The sequence below is a fragment of the Aedes albopictus genome, chromosome 1 (genome assembly GCF_035046485.1).
Source record: "Aedes albopictus strain Foshan chromosome 1, AalbF5, whole genome shotgun sequence".
NCBI lineage: Eukaryota > Metazoa > Arthropoda > Insecta > Diptera > Culicidae > Aedes > Aedes albopictus.
In genome coordinates, this window is record NC_085136.1 from 12,677,906 (window position 1) to 12,697,018 (window position 19,113).

The following is a 19,113-nucleotide window of genomic DNA, read 5'->3' on the forward strand; positions in this document are numbered from 1 at the left end:
ACGGCAGAGTTCGTCAAGCTCTCGTGAAAACAGCGACAGGAGTACTGAAAAGAGCAGCGGTTAAACTTGCTGTTCTTGACGTTGTAGAGCAGTGTAAACCAGGTGACGATCCTCTCGAGACTTCAACCTTTCACCATGGTTTACGGGAGGGGGTATGTAACGACAAGACCCACCGTTCTGGTAGCACTGCAATGGACTAGGAATCTCACTTTCCATCCGTACTCGTCTCGCAGTTGTCAAGCTGAATGACTGGCATGATAGGTAGGAAATAACAAAGCGTGCATATAGCGAAGCAAACGGAGTGATTATGTAAGGAGGAATTTTTTGATAAAACTGTGAATTCGATTGAATATTTATTTACACTATTGATTTATTCTTACATCTACTATTTACAGTGCCTTAAATCTAAAGTTTATTCTTAAATCTACCATGCATTTATACTAAAATCTGTTATATAAAATCTAGTAAGTACGGTGATCGAAACTCTAAACGTAACCTAAAGGGTAAAATTGTTATTGCAGAACTAAAACTACATTCAGTGGAATTGACGATACGATCCATCCTATAATTCAAATCAGTACACCAAAATTGTAAGTGTTTCACTCATATAATCAAATCAATTGAATTTGCTGAAATAAAATCTATTTTTTAGCTTAAAGCGCACAAACCAAATAAAGTGTTGCTGTTGAGACTTGGTGACTTCTGACCCCACAATTGCAGAAATAGAGAATTGCCCTTCTCACCATACTAAAATTCAGCTCATTACTACAAATCTAGTACTACACCGAACGTGCCCCATTTCATGCAACTTCAACAACACAGTTACTCAAACTTTTGCTCAAACAGCATCAAATTAGTCAAGAAATCATAATACCCACGCTGTTTGAACCATTTCATTGCAGAAATGGAGAATTGAACATCTCATTATACAAAAATCCAGCTCACTACTTTCAATCTAGTACTTCACTGATTGCCTCCTATTAAAAGTTTACCCCGGTTATACGACAACAGTCGCTGTCGAATTAGCGGGGTAATACGGTATTGGTTAAAATACCCTAAATTTCGAAAATTCGTCAAACAAACAAAAACGACCTAGTGTATGGTTATACCGTTTCCACGGCGTGTGTATGGGAAAAGTTTATAACAAAAAAATGGACATCGTCAAACTTTTCGCTATTCAAAAATAGAGGCTTTCAGCTTTCATTTGCAGGGTCCCTCAAAAAAATCCACCGAGGGATCCCGAACAACTTTTTCAGAATACTGTTTTTCACCATACAAAATGCACGGTTCCAAATTAATCCCTATTTCTACTTAACAAACATACCCAATTTTTGTATGAAAAAGTTCCCCCGATGGAATATTTCGATGTTGGGCTTGAATGAAAGCTGGTAGCGTCAACTTTCACGTAGCGTAAAACTTAGCGATGCCCATTTTTTTGTAATAAATTTGTTCTACCAGACACACCGTGTTTCACCTTTATCGGAGTGAAACGTTCACACCAAATTTTCTTTTGACCAACCAGCAATTTATTTTGCTGAAAGCACTCCAGCAACGCTAGATTTTGCTGATGTGCAGCACATCATTGATGTTTTGCTGAATTTCAGTTCTGCAGTATACTGTATAACAGAAAGCAATTCTAGATTGAGTTTAAATAAGGGCGAAAGTAACATGAGAGAGTTCTCTTCATCGACTCTCTCTTCTGCAAATTAAAGTGACAAGATGCAAATTAAATCGAACTTTTTTACACTTAGACGCTAGATTGCATCGCAACCTAGCGATTTATGACCAAAAAGTGCAACCATACTTGCATCTTGTCACTTTAATTTGAAGAAGAGAGAGTCGATGAAGAGAACTCGCTCATGTTAGTTTCGCCCTTATTTAAACTCAATCTAGAATTTATTTTTTGCTGATTACCAGTACTGCAAATGTCAAAACATTTCAAATCAGCAATGGATTTGAAATTTCACCGCCAATCAGTAAAAATTATTGCTGAACGAATATCAGCAATCACATTTTTGCTGAAAACCAGCAATCCACTCGAACTGTCAACAACGGACTTAGAAAAACAAAATCGCTCCATTTATGCGTCGCGCGATTTCTAAAGTGCCATTTGTGAACATTTTAACCACGTTTTCCTAAATTATAGAACTGGACCCGTGTAAACAGAAGAAATTATTACGGCAGAGCTGTTCTGTAAGTATAAATTTATAGAGTTTTAGAAGCAAAATACGAAATTGTAGTTAATTTTTCTTTTCTAATTTCAGAGCTGCGGAATTGGATGTTGCGGAAAACCGCAAGTGTGTACCTTTGATTTGTATTGAATGGTTTAATGTTAATAAATATATGGAAATATTAACGTAAATCTAGATTGTTAGTGTTTTTTTAGCGACAGAAGACCCGTTCTCTCCTTATTTTTTAAACGAAGTGATCATTTAAAACCAAAAAAACAACAAAAATAAACCCGATCGTTGATTGCTGGTGAACCAGCAAATAAGAGTTTCATATTGCTGATCGCTCAGTAAGAGCAACATTAACGGCGGCTACTATTCGAGCAACCCGCGCAGCGCTACCATTTTGACTTAACCACTCTTTTCCACACCGGTAACAATCAAATTAGTCACCCTGGTTCGTATCGGGAGGGCTGTCATATTTCCATAACATTTTTAGCAGCGCAACTGTCCCGCTACTATATTTGGTCACCCACCCATAGCGCTACTATTTTGCGAGCGCATTCAGCAGCGACCGGTAAAGTTTGCTGCAATGATGGAGGGCTGCCAAACGGGCTATAGAAGCGCACCGTTAAAGGTGCTCTAAGTGTGCTGTCACTTTTCTGGAATTTGGCGTTGCTGGTTGTTCAGCAAGTTTTACTTTGCTGAAAGAGTTGCTGAATTTACAGCACACAAAAAATCAGCAAAAATTTGCTGATTTCCAGCAATAAAAATTTGGTGTGTTGATGCGGTTGATGCCGTCCAAGGAGAATACATTTTACTAAGGTGGCGCAGATAAACATTGCAAACCACTGGTTGTCTCTTCCATTCTTCTGGTGTTCTTATGGAACTAAAATAGTGACGTCACTATTTTAGTTGCATAAGAACACCAGAAGAGTGGAAGAGACAACCAGTGGTTTGCAATGTTTATCTGCGCCACCTTAGTAAAATGTATTCTCCTTGGATGCCGTCTACCCGCTCTGGGCTATCCCTCGTCGTGAAATATTTCATTGACAGCCGGCGCTTTCACGTCAAAACCGGCATCTTGAGCGGTTTTGTTCGTACCGGAAATTTTCTTGCTCCTTTCTACCGGAAACGGGTCAGCATAATTTGCATCCCCAAAGGTACGACTTGCACACATACGCAGAAGAAGTTGTGATACGGTTTGTTTTGATTTGATTGGATGTTTTGATGCTTGTTGAATTAAAATTTTAGTAGTAAATTAGTTGAATTGAAGCAAATAGATCAAAATTTCATAATTTGTGGTGGATATGTGCTGAATTTGGTGAGATTTACGACACAAAACTGGTTCGGCAAACGATGACGTAGCAGAAAAACTCACGCACACTCCTGCAGTGTGCGGCACCGGTGGTACCTGCGCGACATCGACGTCCGAGCAAGCTGACGCTCACCTCGGTCAGTGCGCAGTATTCTTTCTCTTCGGGTTCATCGCTGGAGCAAGACGCGATCACACGCCACTCGCTGAGAAGTCGCGTTTCAAAATTTTTTGAGCACAGAAAATTGCTAAAGTGAGATCTCAAGTCGTCTAGGAAGGAAAAAGCAACTTTTTCCCGGTGACAAATTTTAAACTTGCGTTCCGCGCCTAAAACAGTGAAGAGCAGAGTTTATTTTTAACGGAATTAACCGCGTTCAGGGCTTGTTTTAAAGTCTAGAAAAGTGTAGTTCAGTGTTGGAAGAAAAAAGTAAAATGGCCGATCAGGATCAAGAGATGAACGGAAACGGTCAGGAATCCCAGGACCAGAACGGAGGCGACCAGAATGGAGCCGAGGGCAGCAACGTTCGCGATGACGACAGGTAAGTTTTTGCGGGTTCCGGGGCTCTAGATTCGAGGTGGCTTGCCAGAGCCGCCCCTGACGTGATGCCACGTCCCATATGGAGGTGGCTCCCCTAGAGTGCAGTTAATTTTCACTAGATGGTTTGAGGCTTTAATTTTAAAATTGAAATTACTTGGATAATTTGATACACGCTAGAGAGTCGGTTATTTTCTCTTTCGTTGCGAGTGTCGGTTTTCGTTTCCGGATCGGGACCGGTATCGCGGGAGATTTATAACCCCCCGGCGGTCATGAGGGGGACGCGTGCTTGGTCTGTTCCCGTTTCAAAATGGCGGCCTTCGAGCGGCGGTAGCGCTAGCGGTAACGATTTTTTTTTCTGTCAGTCGGCATCGTCTTCACGCAAAACGCCGGGTAGAGAGCGAAGCGAACACGCGGCGGCGGCGGTCTACTACGATGATTGGAAGTCGTCAGTAAACACGCGGATAAGTGCGGAAAAGAGGCGCAAAAGTACCGTTTCTTTTCGAACGATTTCGTTGCTGTTGGTATTTCCGCGAGTGCTTTTTGGCATATAAATACATGCTTCTTGTTGGGTAGCTTTTACCAACACCGAAAGACCGATGACGATGACGACAGGAAGAAGAGAGTAGGCCACTCTACTAGGGCCTCGCGGGTTTGTATGTGTAAATTGTATTTGCGAACTGAATCAACTTCCTATTTCCACATAGTGTAGTAGTAACATATACGTTCATTAATGTCCCAGTAATATCTCGCCGCCGACAACTACAATGAAGGTAGAAAATGCCGGCATCAGCGTTATCGATTTGCATCCCTTCTCTAGTACCGTTATTCGTCCGATGATCAGACAGGCAAGACAGGTTTCTCACTTCTTGATGATGATGATGATGATGATGGCTTAACGTAACGTAAGATGAAGCGCTCTCTAGACAAGAAGGCCCATCAGGATCCATCCGACGACAGCTCAGTTCAGCTCTGCCAGTGCGTTTGTTCTTCCTAGAAAATCATCTTGTTTGCTGTTTTAATGAATCCTAGTACTACCTCTAGAAGACGTCGTTTTGCGGAGAAAATTACTGCAGATTGTTGTAAAGTAATAGCTTATATCACAGAACTAAGTATCACTCAAGTTTGTAAATTCCTAGGGTTAATTTTGAATGTATTTTAACTGTTTGGTTGAGTTGCTCAGAAATCGGTTAAGTTAGATGCCAAGATGGTCTTAGTGAGATTGGTCTAATTAAATCTGTTATTTCACTGTGTTTGCACTTGCTAAACATTCATAAAAAACTAACGGTTTTCTCGTTATCTTCTTCCGGAACAGTCAATAAACGTGTCCAAGAAAAACGTGGCGTTCCAAGGTCAGATTTCCTATTTTTAAGAAAAAGCTTCGTGCTCGCAATGAAGGTCAACACAAAACCCAATCGCCATGCGTTGAAAGTAATAACATCGTTTTAAACGGACAGGAAATGTGCTGTTGTAAGGCTCTGCTTACACCTGAATAGTTCATCACGCAAGCACGCAATCATCCGGAAATAACATGCCGGAAGTGTCTGGATTCGATTTCCTGTACGGCCACGGCCGCGCCCGTAATCCCGCACAACTCAAGTTATGTTTTCTGCGCATTTGGTGCTCCGGAGGACGACCATTGGCTGCGCGCAAGATAGACTTCATGGTTCGTGTTTCAAGACGACGACGAGTCACGAAGCTACCGTAATCCGGGGTCAAATTGATCACTTTAAAACAACTTTTGCGGATAACATTGGCGGCAGTTTAAATATTTCCAAAACAATTTCTGTAAAACCAGTACCCAGTAGATCTCCATAAAACCACGTGACAGAATTTTGTTCAACAAATTTAAACTTTAAGTTAAATAACTCCAAAAATTGAAAATGCCACATTGTGGTGAAATTGATCGGCATACGAATAAGCATCGGTTTATAAAGGAAAATTGCCTTCTCCGCTTCATTTTGCTCTTCTGAACTCGAATAACGCGTTAAAACTTTTACAAACCAGTAAATTTGACACTTAAAATGCAAAATTTCTGGAATTTACCCATAAACGTTCAAAGGTAGGCAATTTCCTTTGAAATAAGCGATTTCTATCACAATAAATCATTTCAAGCATAATTTTTCAAATCGACGTATCTAACTTTTTCACTGATCTGAGTAAATTCATGGTCAATGTTGACGACCATTTCACTAAAATAGTTTTTTTTATAAAAAGACTTTTCATATAATTTTTCGTGCTTAACATCACCAGGGATATAGCACGCACTAGGTAAGAAACAAAACCTACTCATTCCATATCATTTTCACAATGAGTTTTGACAAAAATACACATACACCGGGTTGGTTAGAGATACGTCATGCCAGATACGTCGCTTTTGTATGGTGGCAGTTTGGTGTATCTGTTACTTTTGATTTTGGCTAGATTCGTCGTTTGGTTTTCTCATATATCAAAACGATGTATCTATCAGTAAAGTTGTAAACATCAAAATAGTTAGATACGTCGTTTCGAAAAATATGCTTAGTTAAACAAATTAAGCAATAAATCATCAAACAGTAATGTAGATTCTTCAATTTGCTTTATGAATCATGCATGCAGCAGTTAAGCCGGATTTGTTTACATTCTCGAGTTACGTCGGATTGAAAAGTTATGCTTGATTTGGATTCGTTTTACAAGCGAACGAGATTTCGGCACTTGACTCGTGAGTGCGAGATTTTGCATGGAATTCTCGCGCGTGAGAAAACGATTCAAAATCACGTGCGAGTTTGCTCACGCAGGAGCGGTTCATGAATGTGCTTTGAGTGTGAGTTTACCAACACTGACTGTTGTCAGTTACTGCGAATCCAGGCTGTAGTTACATAACAACTCAACAAAGGCTCCAGGCTCCAGAAAAAATGTTAAAACAAAACATTTGCGGGAAGTCCTAGCAGTAGCACCATTGTTTAGTAACTAAACTTTAGTTGCAATGATTTCAGCTAAGAGAAAAATACATTGAGAATTCCTTAAAAATAAGGCAAAACTAACTTTTTTCTAAAAAAGTAAAAGGTCTACTTTCATCTATAATAGACATCTAGGGTAAAACATATAATTTGGACATGTATATACTTTGGACATGCACGGCGATGTATGCCTTGTTCCGGAGAGCTTATAAAAGTAGATACTTCTCAATATCGATTAATGGATCAAACAGACCCTATTCTGATGACTTACGTTGAAAATACGCTTAACAATTAGGTATTTACTTCAAAATTATCGAAAATGTAAATTATTTCACTAAAACCCCTCAAACGCACAGGTATGCAAGACGACATACACTTCACAGTCACATACAATATTCACCTCAAAATCGTTGAATTAATAATTGTAAGAAATTTAAAAGCCTTATTGCATTGAAACATGTTCAACAAAGAAGCATTAGGCAGCCAATCTCTTAACATTCATCTAGAACGCTTAAAATAGGTGTTGTCCAAAATACATTACAAGTTTTCTACTGTATATATATATTTTGGTCATCTGACGAACTACATGGGGATGTTGTGCGATTGCATACTTGGAGGCGTATTCTGTGGGTCTGGCGATATTTCCTCGATTTCAACAAAAACTGTAATAGTTATCAAAAAAGATGCCTGTTAAGCTGAGACATTTGATTATTTGCAAGAAAATATTTGTTAATCTATGCTACATCCATGATTTAGCAGTATTCATGGCTAAACATTGAGATAATTGCCCTGTCCAAATTATATATGCATGAGGGTGTCCAAAACATATATTCGGTGTCCAAAATGCAATTGGGTTTTTAAATTTTGAAAAATGTATTGATTTTTTTATTTTATACGATAGAGCACCTTTTTCTGAGTCACTATGATTTTTTTCTGATTTTTAGAACCTTATTTTGGTACCTAAAATCAATTTCAAAGAGATTTTTTGAAATCACCTTTTGACAGCTGGACAACTGTTTGACAGCTCTGCCCAGTACAAACTGCGACGAGGGGTGATTCGACAAATCGCTCCCATACAAAATTCAAATTGATTTTTAAATAGGTTCCCGGGCTCCAAAATTCATGAAAATTTGGAATTCGGCTCAGTTTGACATGCAGATTCAGAATATCAAATTATCTCAACACCGTTAAAGAAGCCAATTCTTACAGGCGATCGGAAATTGTGATTTTCTCAGCTTAAAATGCTTTCGTTAAAGTTTTTGTCACCAGGAACGCAAAGCACAATCATATTATAAGCGTATTGGTAACTTTGCAAAATAATCAATTGCTTTCTAAGGAAGCTGGGGGACGATTTTTTCAACGTTGTCCTCAGCCTGTCCAAAATACATGAATTACCCTACGAACTAGATGAGGTAAAAGAAGTTTGAGATCATTACGACTCTTAGAAGTTCCTATTATGGCATTACAATGTAGTACCCAAATGATCAATTGCACCCCGCTGATCAATTTGACACCGCTTTACGGTACCTCGATTCTTTCACTGCCGAGGGATAAGTCCGTTGATACTATGGCCTCCTGAAGTACACAGGGTCAAATATTGAACAAGGAAAGAACTCAAGAAACAACTAATGAAAATTCGATCGAGTCAAACAAGATATTTGATCAGAGTAGTGTGCGGTAGTTCTAGTTCGGCAGCAGCAAAGCATCGCGCGCTGGCTTTGCTAGATTTTTGCGATTTTTTTTTTCTCTTTTCTCTGCGGGGCTCCGACGACGGGACGAGTGTGCGCGCGCCGTGGTTCGAGTCGGTTCCGAATTTTTTGCTTCCCATCGGCGCTAGTTTTCAATACACTTTTAGTTGATAATAAATATTTTCTTTCAATTACACAAAAGAGTGAAAAATGTTAGTTCGGGTTCGCCGGTCGAGAAAAAATCCGGGCGCCGACAAGTGAGTCGCGTTCAGTGTATTTCTGTGTGGAATAGACTAAAGGTTTCTGCTCCCTAGTGGAGTGGATACGCGCGATCGAATTTTCTTTTTGGTTAGTTTTTGCGTCGAAAAGTGGTCGGTTGTTAACGGCGGTTTGTGTATATTGATCCATTGTCAAATCATATCACCAACCATAGGTGACTCCCGGACTGACAATGTACCTTACCCTACTAACAAAAAAATCCTTCCTGAGACAAACGTGGAGATGCAGCGATTCGCGGTCTTTATAACAACGTTTGTCTTACTAACATTCCCTTCCATCCTCGATGACCGTAAGGACGTGGCCGGCGCCGTTATTGACCTTATTAAAGTTGAGAGCTCTCGAACTGTGTACATTGAGAATAGTAAGCTAGTCCCAAGCCCTATTTATTGGTTCCTTGTGCAATTTCGATTGCTCTGGTCAATCACGGAGTAGCAACTACGAATTGTGCGGTCATCTATGCTCATGCTCATGCTCAAACAAGATATTTGATCATTGATTTATTTTTGGACAAATATTTGACCCTATGTACAGGCAAGGATCTTTTCGATCACCTGGCAATCATTTGACTCTCATTTGTCCATAACTCAGTTCAGAAGCATATTATTGAAATGTAGTGTTCGGCAAACATGTAGATTAGTGTTTCCTACAATTATCACCAAGGACGCCATATTCTAACTCTTATATTTACGACGTAAAAGTGTTAGTACCACCTACCTAAACGATCGGATGTTTCGACCGTTTAGTATGAATAGGTGATACTAGCGCTTTCACAGCGTACACAAAATAGCTAGAATATGGCGTCCTTGGTGATAATTGTAGGAAAAACACTAGTGTACATGTTTGCCGAACACCACATTTCAATAATATGATTCTGAACTGAGTAATGGACAAATGAGTCAAATGATTGCCAGTTGATTGAAAACATCCTTGTGTACAGGGTAGGGAGCACTTACTTGCAAAGTGTTACACTCACTTGCTGTTCTCTCAGTTCAGAAGCATGCAATCAAGAAACGATGTATGAACGACTTTCGCCTTGTGATTTTGTCTAAAAGTATAGAGTAGTGATCGCGCACGCATATCAATGTCATGACCAGAGTTGTGAAAGCAATTCTCGAGGTGAGTGTAGGCAACCTCGTGCAGAGTTGCCTTCACAGCTCCCTCATGACTTTGGTATGCGTGTGCGACTCTTACTCCATTCGGCAAACTTTTAGACAAAATCACAAAGCAAAATTCGTCCATACATCGTTTCTTGATAGCAAATTTCAAAGCTGAAAAATAGAAAGTGAGTGTTCCCGTCCCTGTTTGATGCTTTTGGTACCCTAAAAGAGTTGAAAAACCAACAAAAAGGGAAAGTTTTGTGGTTTACATCACTGATGGTCAAAATATTTGTGAAATTTCGTCGATTTTTACCCAAACACGTATGATGGAGGTGTTTTCTTTTATGATAGGCTTACTCTGTGACCAATCTACACTAAGAAAAATCAGCATCTAATTTTCATTTGTCCAAACATAGATTTTTGCCATCGAACTTAGCACTTGAAAAATAAATGAATTGCACGTAAATTCTTAAATCGCATGTGAAATATATGTGCCAATACACATATTTTGCATGTGACTTTTCGATTTTAAATGCAATCTTGCATAAAGAACGTTGATGTGCACACATGTAGATAGTGTAATCAGGTAAATTTTTATCAAAAGCGAATGTTTTTCCTGGTATTGTCATAAGCAACTCAGTCAAACGTACATTTATACCATAAAATACCTTCAACATTAGCCTAAGTCTATTCTACTATTAATTTTTAATCGTTAGTCAACTCTCCATTGTATATTTTGTAAGATTCTCCAAAATAGTCAGTCAACATTGTAAAGTTTCCAATAAGCATTGAAAGGATGAATAATGATGCCTATAGCGTAACTTCGATCCGTCGAACTGTTTCACCACTGGTCAGATCTCTCGAGAGAGCTTCCAAAACACAGCTAAACTGTTTGATATAAAAGATAAAAGAGAAGTAACTTTTGCCAAAGCCCAAGTAAAACAACAGAATCAGAGCTAATAGAGTAATAGCACCTCCGCAGAGGATCACCATTATATACCGATCCGATCCTCCTGTTGCGTCTTAGAGCGAACGACTAACCCAGTTCCTCTCCGGCAGGTTGTTGAGTGTGTGACAGAGACCCTGCGAGAGAGCCTCTGTGTGACAAGACAGGAGTAGCTGAGACGGCTGGGAGAAGAGACACAGGAAGTGGGATGATTCTGCACCAGGCGAGTGCGAGCGACACTCGTAGAGAAGCACGATGGTATTTATTATGCTATAAACACCAAATAATACTCCAAATCAATAAAAAAACGAAGTCAGCCTCAGTTTTTCGTAAAACTAAACTAATTGGAAAACAATCTCTAAAGCAATAGTGGAAGTTTAAATCTAATCTCCCTCAGAGAATCAACTTTGCCAGCTACTTGAAACTCAGATAAATATCTTACCCGTTATTATACACATACACGTTATCATTTCCCCCCTTTTATGATTTTTATTTATTTCCCCCGTTCGATTATTGTTTTCTTTCCCCAAAAACAACCCATAAATATAAAAGTCAATGCAAATTTAGTGGCAATTTTTGAGGATAGGCGTGTTGCAAGTTAGCTCCCGAGTACGTTTTTGATGGCTTTCCTTGTTGTTGTTGTTGTTATTGTTGATCTCCTAACTTTAGAGCGGTAACGTAAATTCTAGAACTAAAAGAAACTGTTCCATAAACTATTTATCACAACTAGAACCTAGTCTGTAAAGTATTTTCCAAATTCCAATTGTAACGAATCCAAATAAACTTATCAAAATGTTGATACCAATGAATGGTTGTATTGTTTCTTCTTTTACTTTTGTGCGATCAGCTTTCCACAGCAAAACCAAAACTGTTGAATTTTTGTACTATTTACTCAAACATTAATCTATTAATTTTAACTATTTTTTCTAGAGTGTAGAGTTTAATGAACGCGAGAATCAAGTTGCAAGGATCAATTCTAATTCGTAAACTTTCGTCACATTCCAGAAAATTATTCGTTGGTGGACTTAGTTGGGAAACATCAGACAGTAATATACATTTTTCCTTTTTATATTATAAACATTAAGCAAACTTCCTATTCACGACAAATTTTTCGTTTTTCCTATTTTTCGGTTCTTTCGAACTTACCTTCCTATCCTTTGGCTTTTGTTCTTTCTACTGTCCCCGTCATCCCCCTTTTTTAAGTTGTTACCATTTTTGTTTCCCCACATTCTGTTTACTTTTTTGTTTAATCACAAACTTTTAGCGGATCGAACACATTTACTAATTGTATTCTTTTCTCGAAAAACCCCTCCGCCCATCCGCAGAGGAACTGAAGGAACACTTCGGCCAGTACGGTGAGATCGAGAGCATAAACGTCAAGACAGACCCCAACACGGGCCGCTCGCGAGGATTCGCCTTCATCGTGTACAAGAGCGCCGATTCGATCGACAAGGTTGTGGCCGCCGGCGACCATGTTATCAACAACAAGAAGGTCGACCCCAAGAAGGCCAAGGCCCGCCACGGCAAGATCTTCGTCGGTGGACTGACCACCGAGATCAGCGATGAGGAGATCAAGACCTTCTTCGGACAGTTTGGCAACGTAAGTTGAATTTACTCAAAACTTTCTATAGTTATAAGGATTCCCTTTCATGATGATTACCCTTTATTCAGTTCTGCTTATGAGCACCGTGATTAAAACAATTTACCCTAAGCACACTTTTTCTGACGCATTCTTTCGCGCAAAGTTCCCCATCAACCCTTCGCCAGGAGCAACATTCCTAACCCCGTTTTCTCCCCCTCCCGTTGCAGATCGTCGAAGTCGAGATGCCATTCGACAAGCAGAAGAACCAACGCAAGGGCTTCTGTTTCATCACCTTCGACTCCGAACAGGTGGTGAACGAACTGCTCAAGACGCCAAAGCAGACCATCTCCGGCAAGGAGGTGGACGTCAAGAAGGCCACTCCCAAGCCCGACAACATGCACATGGGTGGCCCGATGGGCGGCCGCGGTGGCATGCGAGGCCCGCCACGAGGCGGTATGCGAGGTGGACGCGGGGGACCTGGAGGACCCAAAGGTGAGTGTTCGGCATCTCTTTCGCTGGCAACGTACCATGATTTCGGGTGAAATTGATCAGTGGGGTGAAATTCGTCGACGTGAGATTCATTTTTATTTGTCGAAAATTGCGCATCAATCTCTGACCTGTAACAGGTCAGAACTTCCGAAGGAATGCGACGAACTGCCGATGGAATACGTTGCAAATCTTGTGATGGAATCTAACGAAACACTGTGGAGTCCCGAAGGATTCACTTAAGCAATTCCCTAAATAAACCTTAGTCCTGTTCAACGACCTACTCGAAAATGGTTGTTGCCACAATGCGAGTTGTTCGTTTTTGGTGTTCATTGAGTCAGTCACTCAAAAGTCAAATCTACCTCGAGTCGCTCGGGCTTGTGTGTTCAATGAGCCAACTTCAACCAACTTGGAGTCGCTCGGCCAAAATAGTCCAACCTAGTTCTACCAACTCGGAGTAGCTAGGGTTTTTGACACTTCGCTTACGGATGGAAGAAGAAGAAAACTAAAGATCATTTTAACGTAAGTTTTGTAAGCATTCATCGAAAATTGGTGAAACATTGTCAAAATAACGAAAATAATTGATGTGGGTCTTCATTGAGAAAGCTGGTTGAAATTTCTCGAAGTAGCTTTGACTGCTACCTAGGGTTTGGGACCATTTGGGCAGGAGCACCTATTTTGGGCACTTGCTGCTATAACTCAGTCAATTTCAAACCGATTGACTTGAATTTTGAAACATGACTAGCTACTGTGCCTAGCTGATCGTGTCTCAAAAATCAAGCCAATCGGTTCAAAATTGACTGAGTTACAGCAGCAAGTGCCCAAAATAGGTGCTCCTGCCCAAATGGTCCCAGACCCTACATATTTGTTAACAAAAAAAGTACGAGCAAGTTTAAGCAACTCCGAGCAAGTTTCAGTCGAGTCATTGAACACAGCATTTCTGATGGAATGACTCCTTCAGTGCTTGAAAACTGAAGCGTTTTTTTCCCAAACGAAGCACACTTTGTTCATGTTTGACCAGTGCTTTGCAACTTAGAGCGGTTGCTATATGTCTTCATTGTCTAACATGCTAACAAGTGGGAGCATAAGTTATCAAATTCATTACTGAGAGCGAGAAACGATGGTTCAGCAGCGTGATGGCTCTCTGAATCTTTATCTTCGCCGGCAATGAATATACACTGAAGTTTTTTTTTACGCGGTTTTTTTTTACGCGGTTTTTTTTTACGCGGTTTTTTTTACGCGGTCCGTCCTAAAAAAAAACCGCGTTATTTCAAGACCCGTCGTAAAAAAAAACCGCGTTATTTCAAAAACCGTCGTAAAAAAAATCCGCGTTTTTTCAAAAACACGCGTAAAATAGTCAGCACCACATCTAACGTGACTTGACTTTTTTTTACGACGTTTTTTGAAATAACGCGGTTTTTTTTTACGACGGGTCTTGAAATAACGCGGTTTTTTTTTACGACGGGTCTTGGAATAACGCGGTTTTTTTTTACGCGGTTTTTTTTTACGCGGGACCATTACCGTCGTAAAAAAAAACTTCAGTGTACATACTTCATTTTTAACCCGTTATTGCAGTGCAAATGACATAAACTCAAATCAAAGCGATTATAAGTCACGTACAACAGTTCCATACCAACAAAATTGCTGGCGCTGATAACTGGTCCTTTTATCATATTCACTCGCAGATTCAAGCACTGAGTGACTTCAAATTTTTGATGGAATCGCTGGCAGGATCCCCTATGGAAAAGTAATAATTTCTGATGGAATCCTTGATGAACTTTCGATGCAATTACGCGAAATTTCCGATAAATTACTCTAGAATTTCATCTCATATATTTCGCAGAAATATGACTTCTGAGTCTCGTCATCCAGACTAGGTTTTAAAAAAAGGCTAACTGTTCGACTTGACGTCCGGAAAAGTAATAATTCTTTATTGTCTTTCAATTCAAATGAAACCTATCAAGAAAGTGCTTATTATGAAAAATACAGGAAGTGATTGCCATGTTGCTGTTGCTTGGCATAAACCTGCTGATGTGGTCCGTCGGTGGGTCCGTCCACTTGGTGACATCGGTGGCTGCCGGGCTTGCTGACCTGGCTAGGTGCGTCCGTTCTACTTCTGGGTGCTAGGGGCAGAACTGCTGATGTTTGCGGCTTGCGGGCTCGAGGTTGAACGGGCTGGCATCGCCGTCGTCGTCGTCGGTGTTGTCGTTGTTGTTGTTGCCATGAGCATCGGTGTGAAGGCGATGCTTTTCATGGGGAATGTCCAGGAGGGTTCGATCTTAACTACTCCCCCTTTTGGAGACGAATCGTCCCGATTCGTTGGGTTGACCTCGGTTCTGCTTGGTTGGTCCTTCGGGTTCACGTTGGACTCCGTGGATGATCCTAGATAAAGAGATATTTGTTTTCGTCTCTTGACTATCCATAGAAGGCCTGCAAAAATACTTAAAAGGAAACAGAGAGTTGACATACTTAGCGAGGTGTATGTCTGAATTTTATGTTGTTTCGTTATTGTTTCCAGCTGGTGCCTATTTCTAATATGGATTTCATCAATATTTGGTTGGGTCTCCAGGGTCTGTTGGTTGATGTGCAAACCGTCCAATGACATTACCAGTGCAGGTTCCATTCTATATGACTCGGCATTACTGTACTTTGTACCGTTTATCATAACAGAACAGTTGTGGAACTCTATTAGATACGTTCCAGATAAATTCCTTCTGGTCAAACCACAGTTCGAATCGATCTCCATGTTTCGTACATCTGTGATTACAATGTGGTTGTCTGTAATCCTTTTTACTGCCCGAGGTTGGTGGTACTTAGTGAAGGTGCAGTTACCGGATAGCCCTTTCAGTAGCTTGGAATAACACGAGTCTCCGGTGATGTCTACTAGTTTGTCGAGACTGCAGAGTTTGGTTACTCCGATCCTTCGGCATTTCTCCTTGGTGAAGTAGGTTTTGTTACCATTATGCAAAGCAACATTGGCTGGAAGTTTTAAAGTCTTGTTTGAAACTAAAAGAGGTTCTAATAAAAATTCAACGTATGTTGTGTTGTCTATTCTGGGGATTGAAATAATGAAAATTAATCTTGTATTATTATAGAACGCGGACAAATCTAAAAACTCATAAATCTGTTCTATGCTAGTCGGTCTGATATTTTGCTGCTCCAAAATGTTTGAGACAAATCCTAACTCTTCTACTGACAATATTTGTTTTGGGATGACTTTGGTTCTAGCAAGCTGTACTGATTCAAAAATGTTCTCTAGATGTGACTTTAGATTATCCAAATTGTAGTTAATTTTCATCGTTTCTCTAAGAATTTTGAAATTCCTGCTTGTCTCATTTTCTAATCGCGCAGATATAATGTTTTTCGTGATTTCATTTTGTTGTTGACTTAGACGATTTAGGGTGGATGTACCAATTATGGCACTACCTAAGGAAAACTATTTCTACAAAACTAACGAGAAGACCAACGAATGTCATCAATATGTTAAAAGATAGCTTAGTTTCCATACTTTACAGGAAAAATATAGAAACGGAGCCAAAACTACTTTTAGTATTTATTACAGCGTGTGCCAATGATAGGAACCCTGTACCAGTTATGGATACATTTGTTAACTTCGGTTCTTTTTCGCACTATTTGCATGCATTCCTTATGGGATTAGCCATAATTGGTACACTATGGCGAAAAAGGGTGCAAGGAAGCCGAAATATTAAGGAAAATGATTTATTTCTACCTTAAATTGAGCAACATGTGGAGTTTAAATGAGTGCAGTCATCTTTTGTGAACGTGAACTATTCTTCACATTTTTTTTCTTGTTGACTTACATCGTTAAAGGGTGAAAATCAACTATGGCGAATAATTGATACTATAGCCATAATTGGAACACTTACCCTATTATGGAATTAATACGATTCTGAAGTTGCAGGTTAATTTTAAACTGTTCATTATTCTCATTTGTCAATACTTTATTACTAATCTGCAACTCAGTTATTATTTTAGAAATTTGCTCAAAATCATTATGGTCCATGTTACCAGTTATTTCTTTTATTGTTGTTCCGAGCACATTGAACAATCCTCTTTTTTGTCTTATCTTTGGTTGAAGATCGTTAAAAATGCTATGAACGGTATTGAATTTCATTTCCAAAATTTCGACAAGATCCTTAAAGTTTGAGAATCTATGTAGTCCTTGAATATTTTTGAGTAGTTTTGTAAAGATAGGATCATAGTTGTTTAATTCGATAACATGAAAAAGTTTATGGTTTCCTATTTTTATAAAGCTACTGCCGGTTTCAATTGTAAGGAGGCCAGGATTTTGTTTCAGGTTTAGGATTTTTGAAAATTGGGTAAGGGATAGTTGATAGTTCAGGAACAGTATGAGGGCGGTGAAAAATGTTCGATTCGGTTTCATCTAAAATGAGAGAGAGGGAAGAAAAAAAAATAAAGAATGTATTAGAAATGTTATATTTCTATTTTCGAACGCGTCTGAGTTTTTCTTTATGCAGTTTCCTTTTTGCTGAATCTTTGTACGTGCGACCTCGGTTGGCTACTACTCGCACTGACTGGAAGCGATCCTTGATTTTCGACTTCACTCCCTGAATCCGGTTGTACACTGCATCTCCAGTTTCCAAAGTGGGTGGGTCCTCTCGTTTCTTGTTGTGCAGTTTGTTTTGTTGGTCCTGCGTTTTTTTGAGTTTAAGTTGTACTTCGTCATACAACTTATCTCTTAACTCAATAACGCGTTCCATGTCTAAGGGTCGTTCCTGCCCGTTTTTGGAAACATAAAGTATCTCCCTTGGTTTTAGGTTAGTCGCTGTGTGGATGCTATTGTTGTACAAAGAACAAGCGATTAGAAATTTTTCTTTGTTCGGCATATCGCCATATTTATGTTTATTTGCATTAAAAATTTCGGTGATAGTGGAATGAAACCTTTCTACAATTCCATTCATTTGACTGTGATTGCTTGGAGTAAAGTATTGTTGAATATTGAGATCTGAGAGCATTCCTCTGATCTCTATAGACTTAATAGCTGGCTCGTTGTCAGAAACAATCATAGTAGGGGTGCCAAACATTGCTATGTACTTTACTATTGCTTTTCGGATATCGGGGATAGATCTTGACTTAATTGGAATTAAAGTACCGTACCTGGTGAATTTGTCAACAGCAGATAAAAAAATGTTTGGTTGAGCGATGTAAATGTCCATATGGATGATTTCCAATGGCTGCTTCGGAATTGGTGTTTCTCCTAGTTTAATCTTGTATGGTTTTCTTTCATATTTTGCCCTGTTACAAGTATCACAAAGTACAATGTATTTTCTTATTTTCCGTTTCATGTTAGGGAAGTAGAATCTTCTTTTGATTTCTTCTAGGTTCTCACGAATGCCTCTATGGGCAGTTTCATGAGTATCTTCAATGATTGAAGTTTGATCCTCTAGTTTGGGAAGGTCAATAAGAATTTTTTGAGATATACAAATTTTGAAAGTCTTGCATCTACTAAAATAGTTTTTGTACACGAATTGTAGGGTAGGAATAACCGTTTCGGGACACATTATACAATTGGAACGTCTAGGGTCCATATATTCTTTTAGTATTTTAATCAAATTTGGCACGCCAAATGTTACCTTTGTTATGGTTCTTCGATGTACACGGGGAAAAATTTCTTCGTAGGTCTCGGATTCGTTAGCGTTAACTTTTAAAACAATTTGGTTGTGAAAAAAATTTACTGGTTTTTCTGTGCATTTGATGAATTCAGAATCGTCTGTGTCAGCAGAATGCACTGACGCATCATCTGAATCTGAGTCATTTTCGTTTATATTCAAATCATGAGTGATCCTCGATAAGGCATCCGCGACAACGTTCTGTTTTCCGGGTCGGTGTTTTATATCGAAATCATATTCTAATAGTTGCAAACGCCATTTAACAAGTTTTGTGTTCGGAGTTTTGAGATTTAAGGCATAAGTCAAAGGCTGGTGATCTGTATATAATGTGAACTTCCTTCCGAACAAATAAGGCCTGAAATATTGAGTTGCCCACACGATAGCTAGTAACTCTTTTTCTATTGCTGAGTACCGTTCTTCAGTTTTT

The 19,113-nt window shown here is 39.4% G+C and overlaps 2 protein-coding genes and 1 non-coding gene across 9 annotated transcripts in view; 2 read left to right on the plus strand and 1 right to left on the minus strand.

Annotated features, from left to right (window-relative positions):
* The first annotated feature begins 3,601 nt into the window (after nt 1–3,601).
* The window catches only part of LOC109431093 (RNA-binding protein squid), a 31,769-nt gene continuing 16,257 nt past the window's right edge, over nt 3,602–19,113 (plus strand). For 6 of the 7 annotated variants that reach the window (XR_003894748.2, XR_003894749.2, XR_003894750.2 and 3 more), the window contains exons 1-4: nt 3,602–4,022; nt 11,973–12,013; nt 12,293–12,567; nt 12,777–13,041. Coding sequence is in view for 4 of the 7 variants with exons in the window: in XM_029862427.2 (XP_029718287.1) it covers nt 3,916–4,022; nt 11,973–12,013; nt 12,293–12,567; nt 12,777–13,041 (688 nt within the window). In the remaining 3 variants the exon portion in view is untranslated. The remainder of the gene's footprint in view (nt 4,023–11,972; nt 12,014–12,292; nt 12,568–12,776; nt 13,042–19,113) is intronic. The other variant, XM_019707236.3, reaches the window with a different exon arrangement.
* On the plus strand, nt 12,612–12,696 carry LOC115256906 (small nucleolar RNA snR61/Z1/Z11). Its single transcript, XR_003892864.2, has one exon. It is a non-coding gene; the product is annotated as a small nucleolar RNA snR61/Z1/Z11 (small nucleolar RNA).
* LOC115261059 (uncharacterized) lies at nt 14,934–16,422 on the minus strand. The gene has a single exon (XM_029862426.2). The coding sequence runs from the start codon at nt 16,331–16,333 to the stop codon at nt 15,146–15,148; it is 1,188 nt and encodes a 395-aa protein (XP_029718286.1). The 5' UTR covers nt 16,334–16,422; the 3' UTR covers nt 14,934–15,145.

Coding starts and splice junctions, on each gene's coding strand:
- LOC115261059 (XM_029862426.2), bottom strand. CDS start 16,333: ATGAAAATTAACTACAATTTGGATAATCTAAAGTCACATCTAGAGAAC.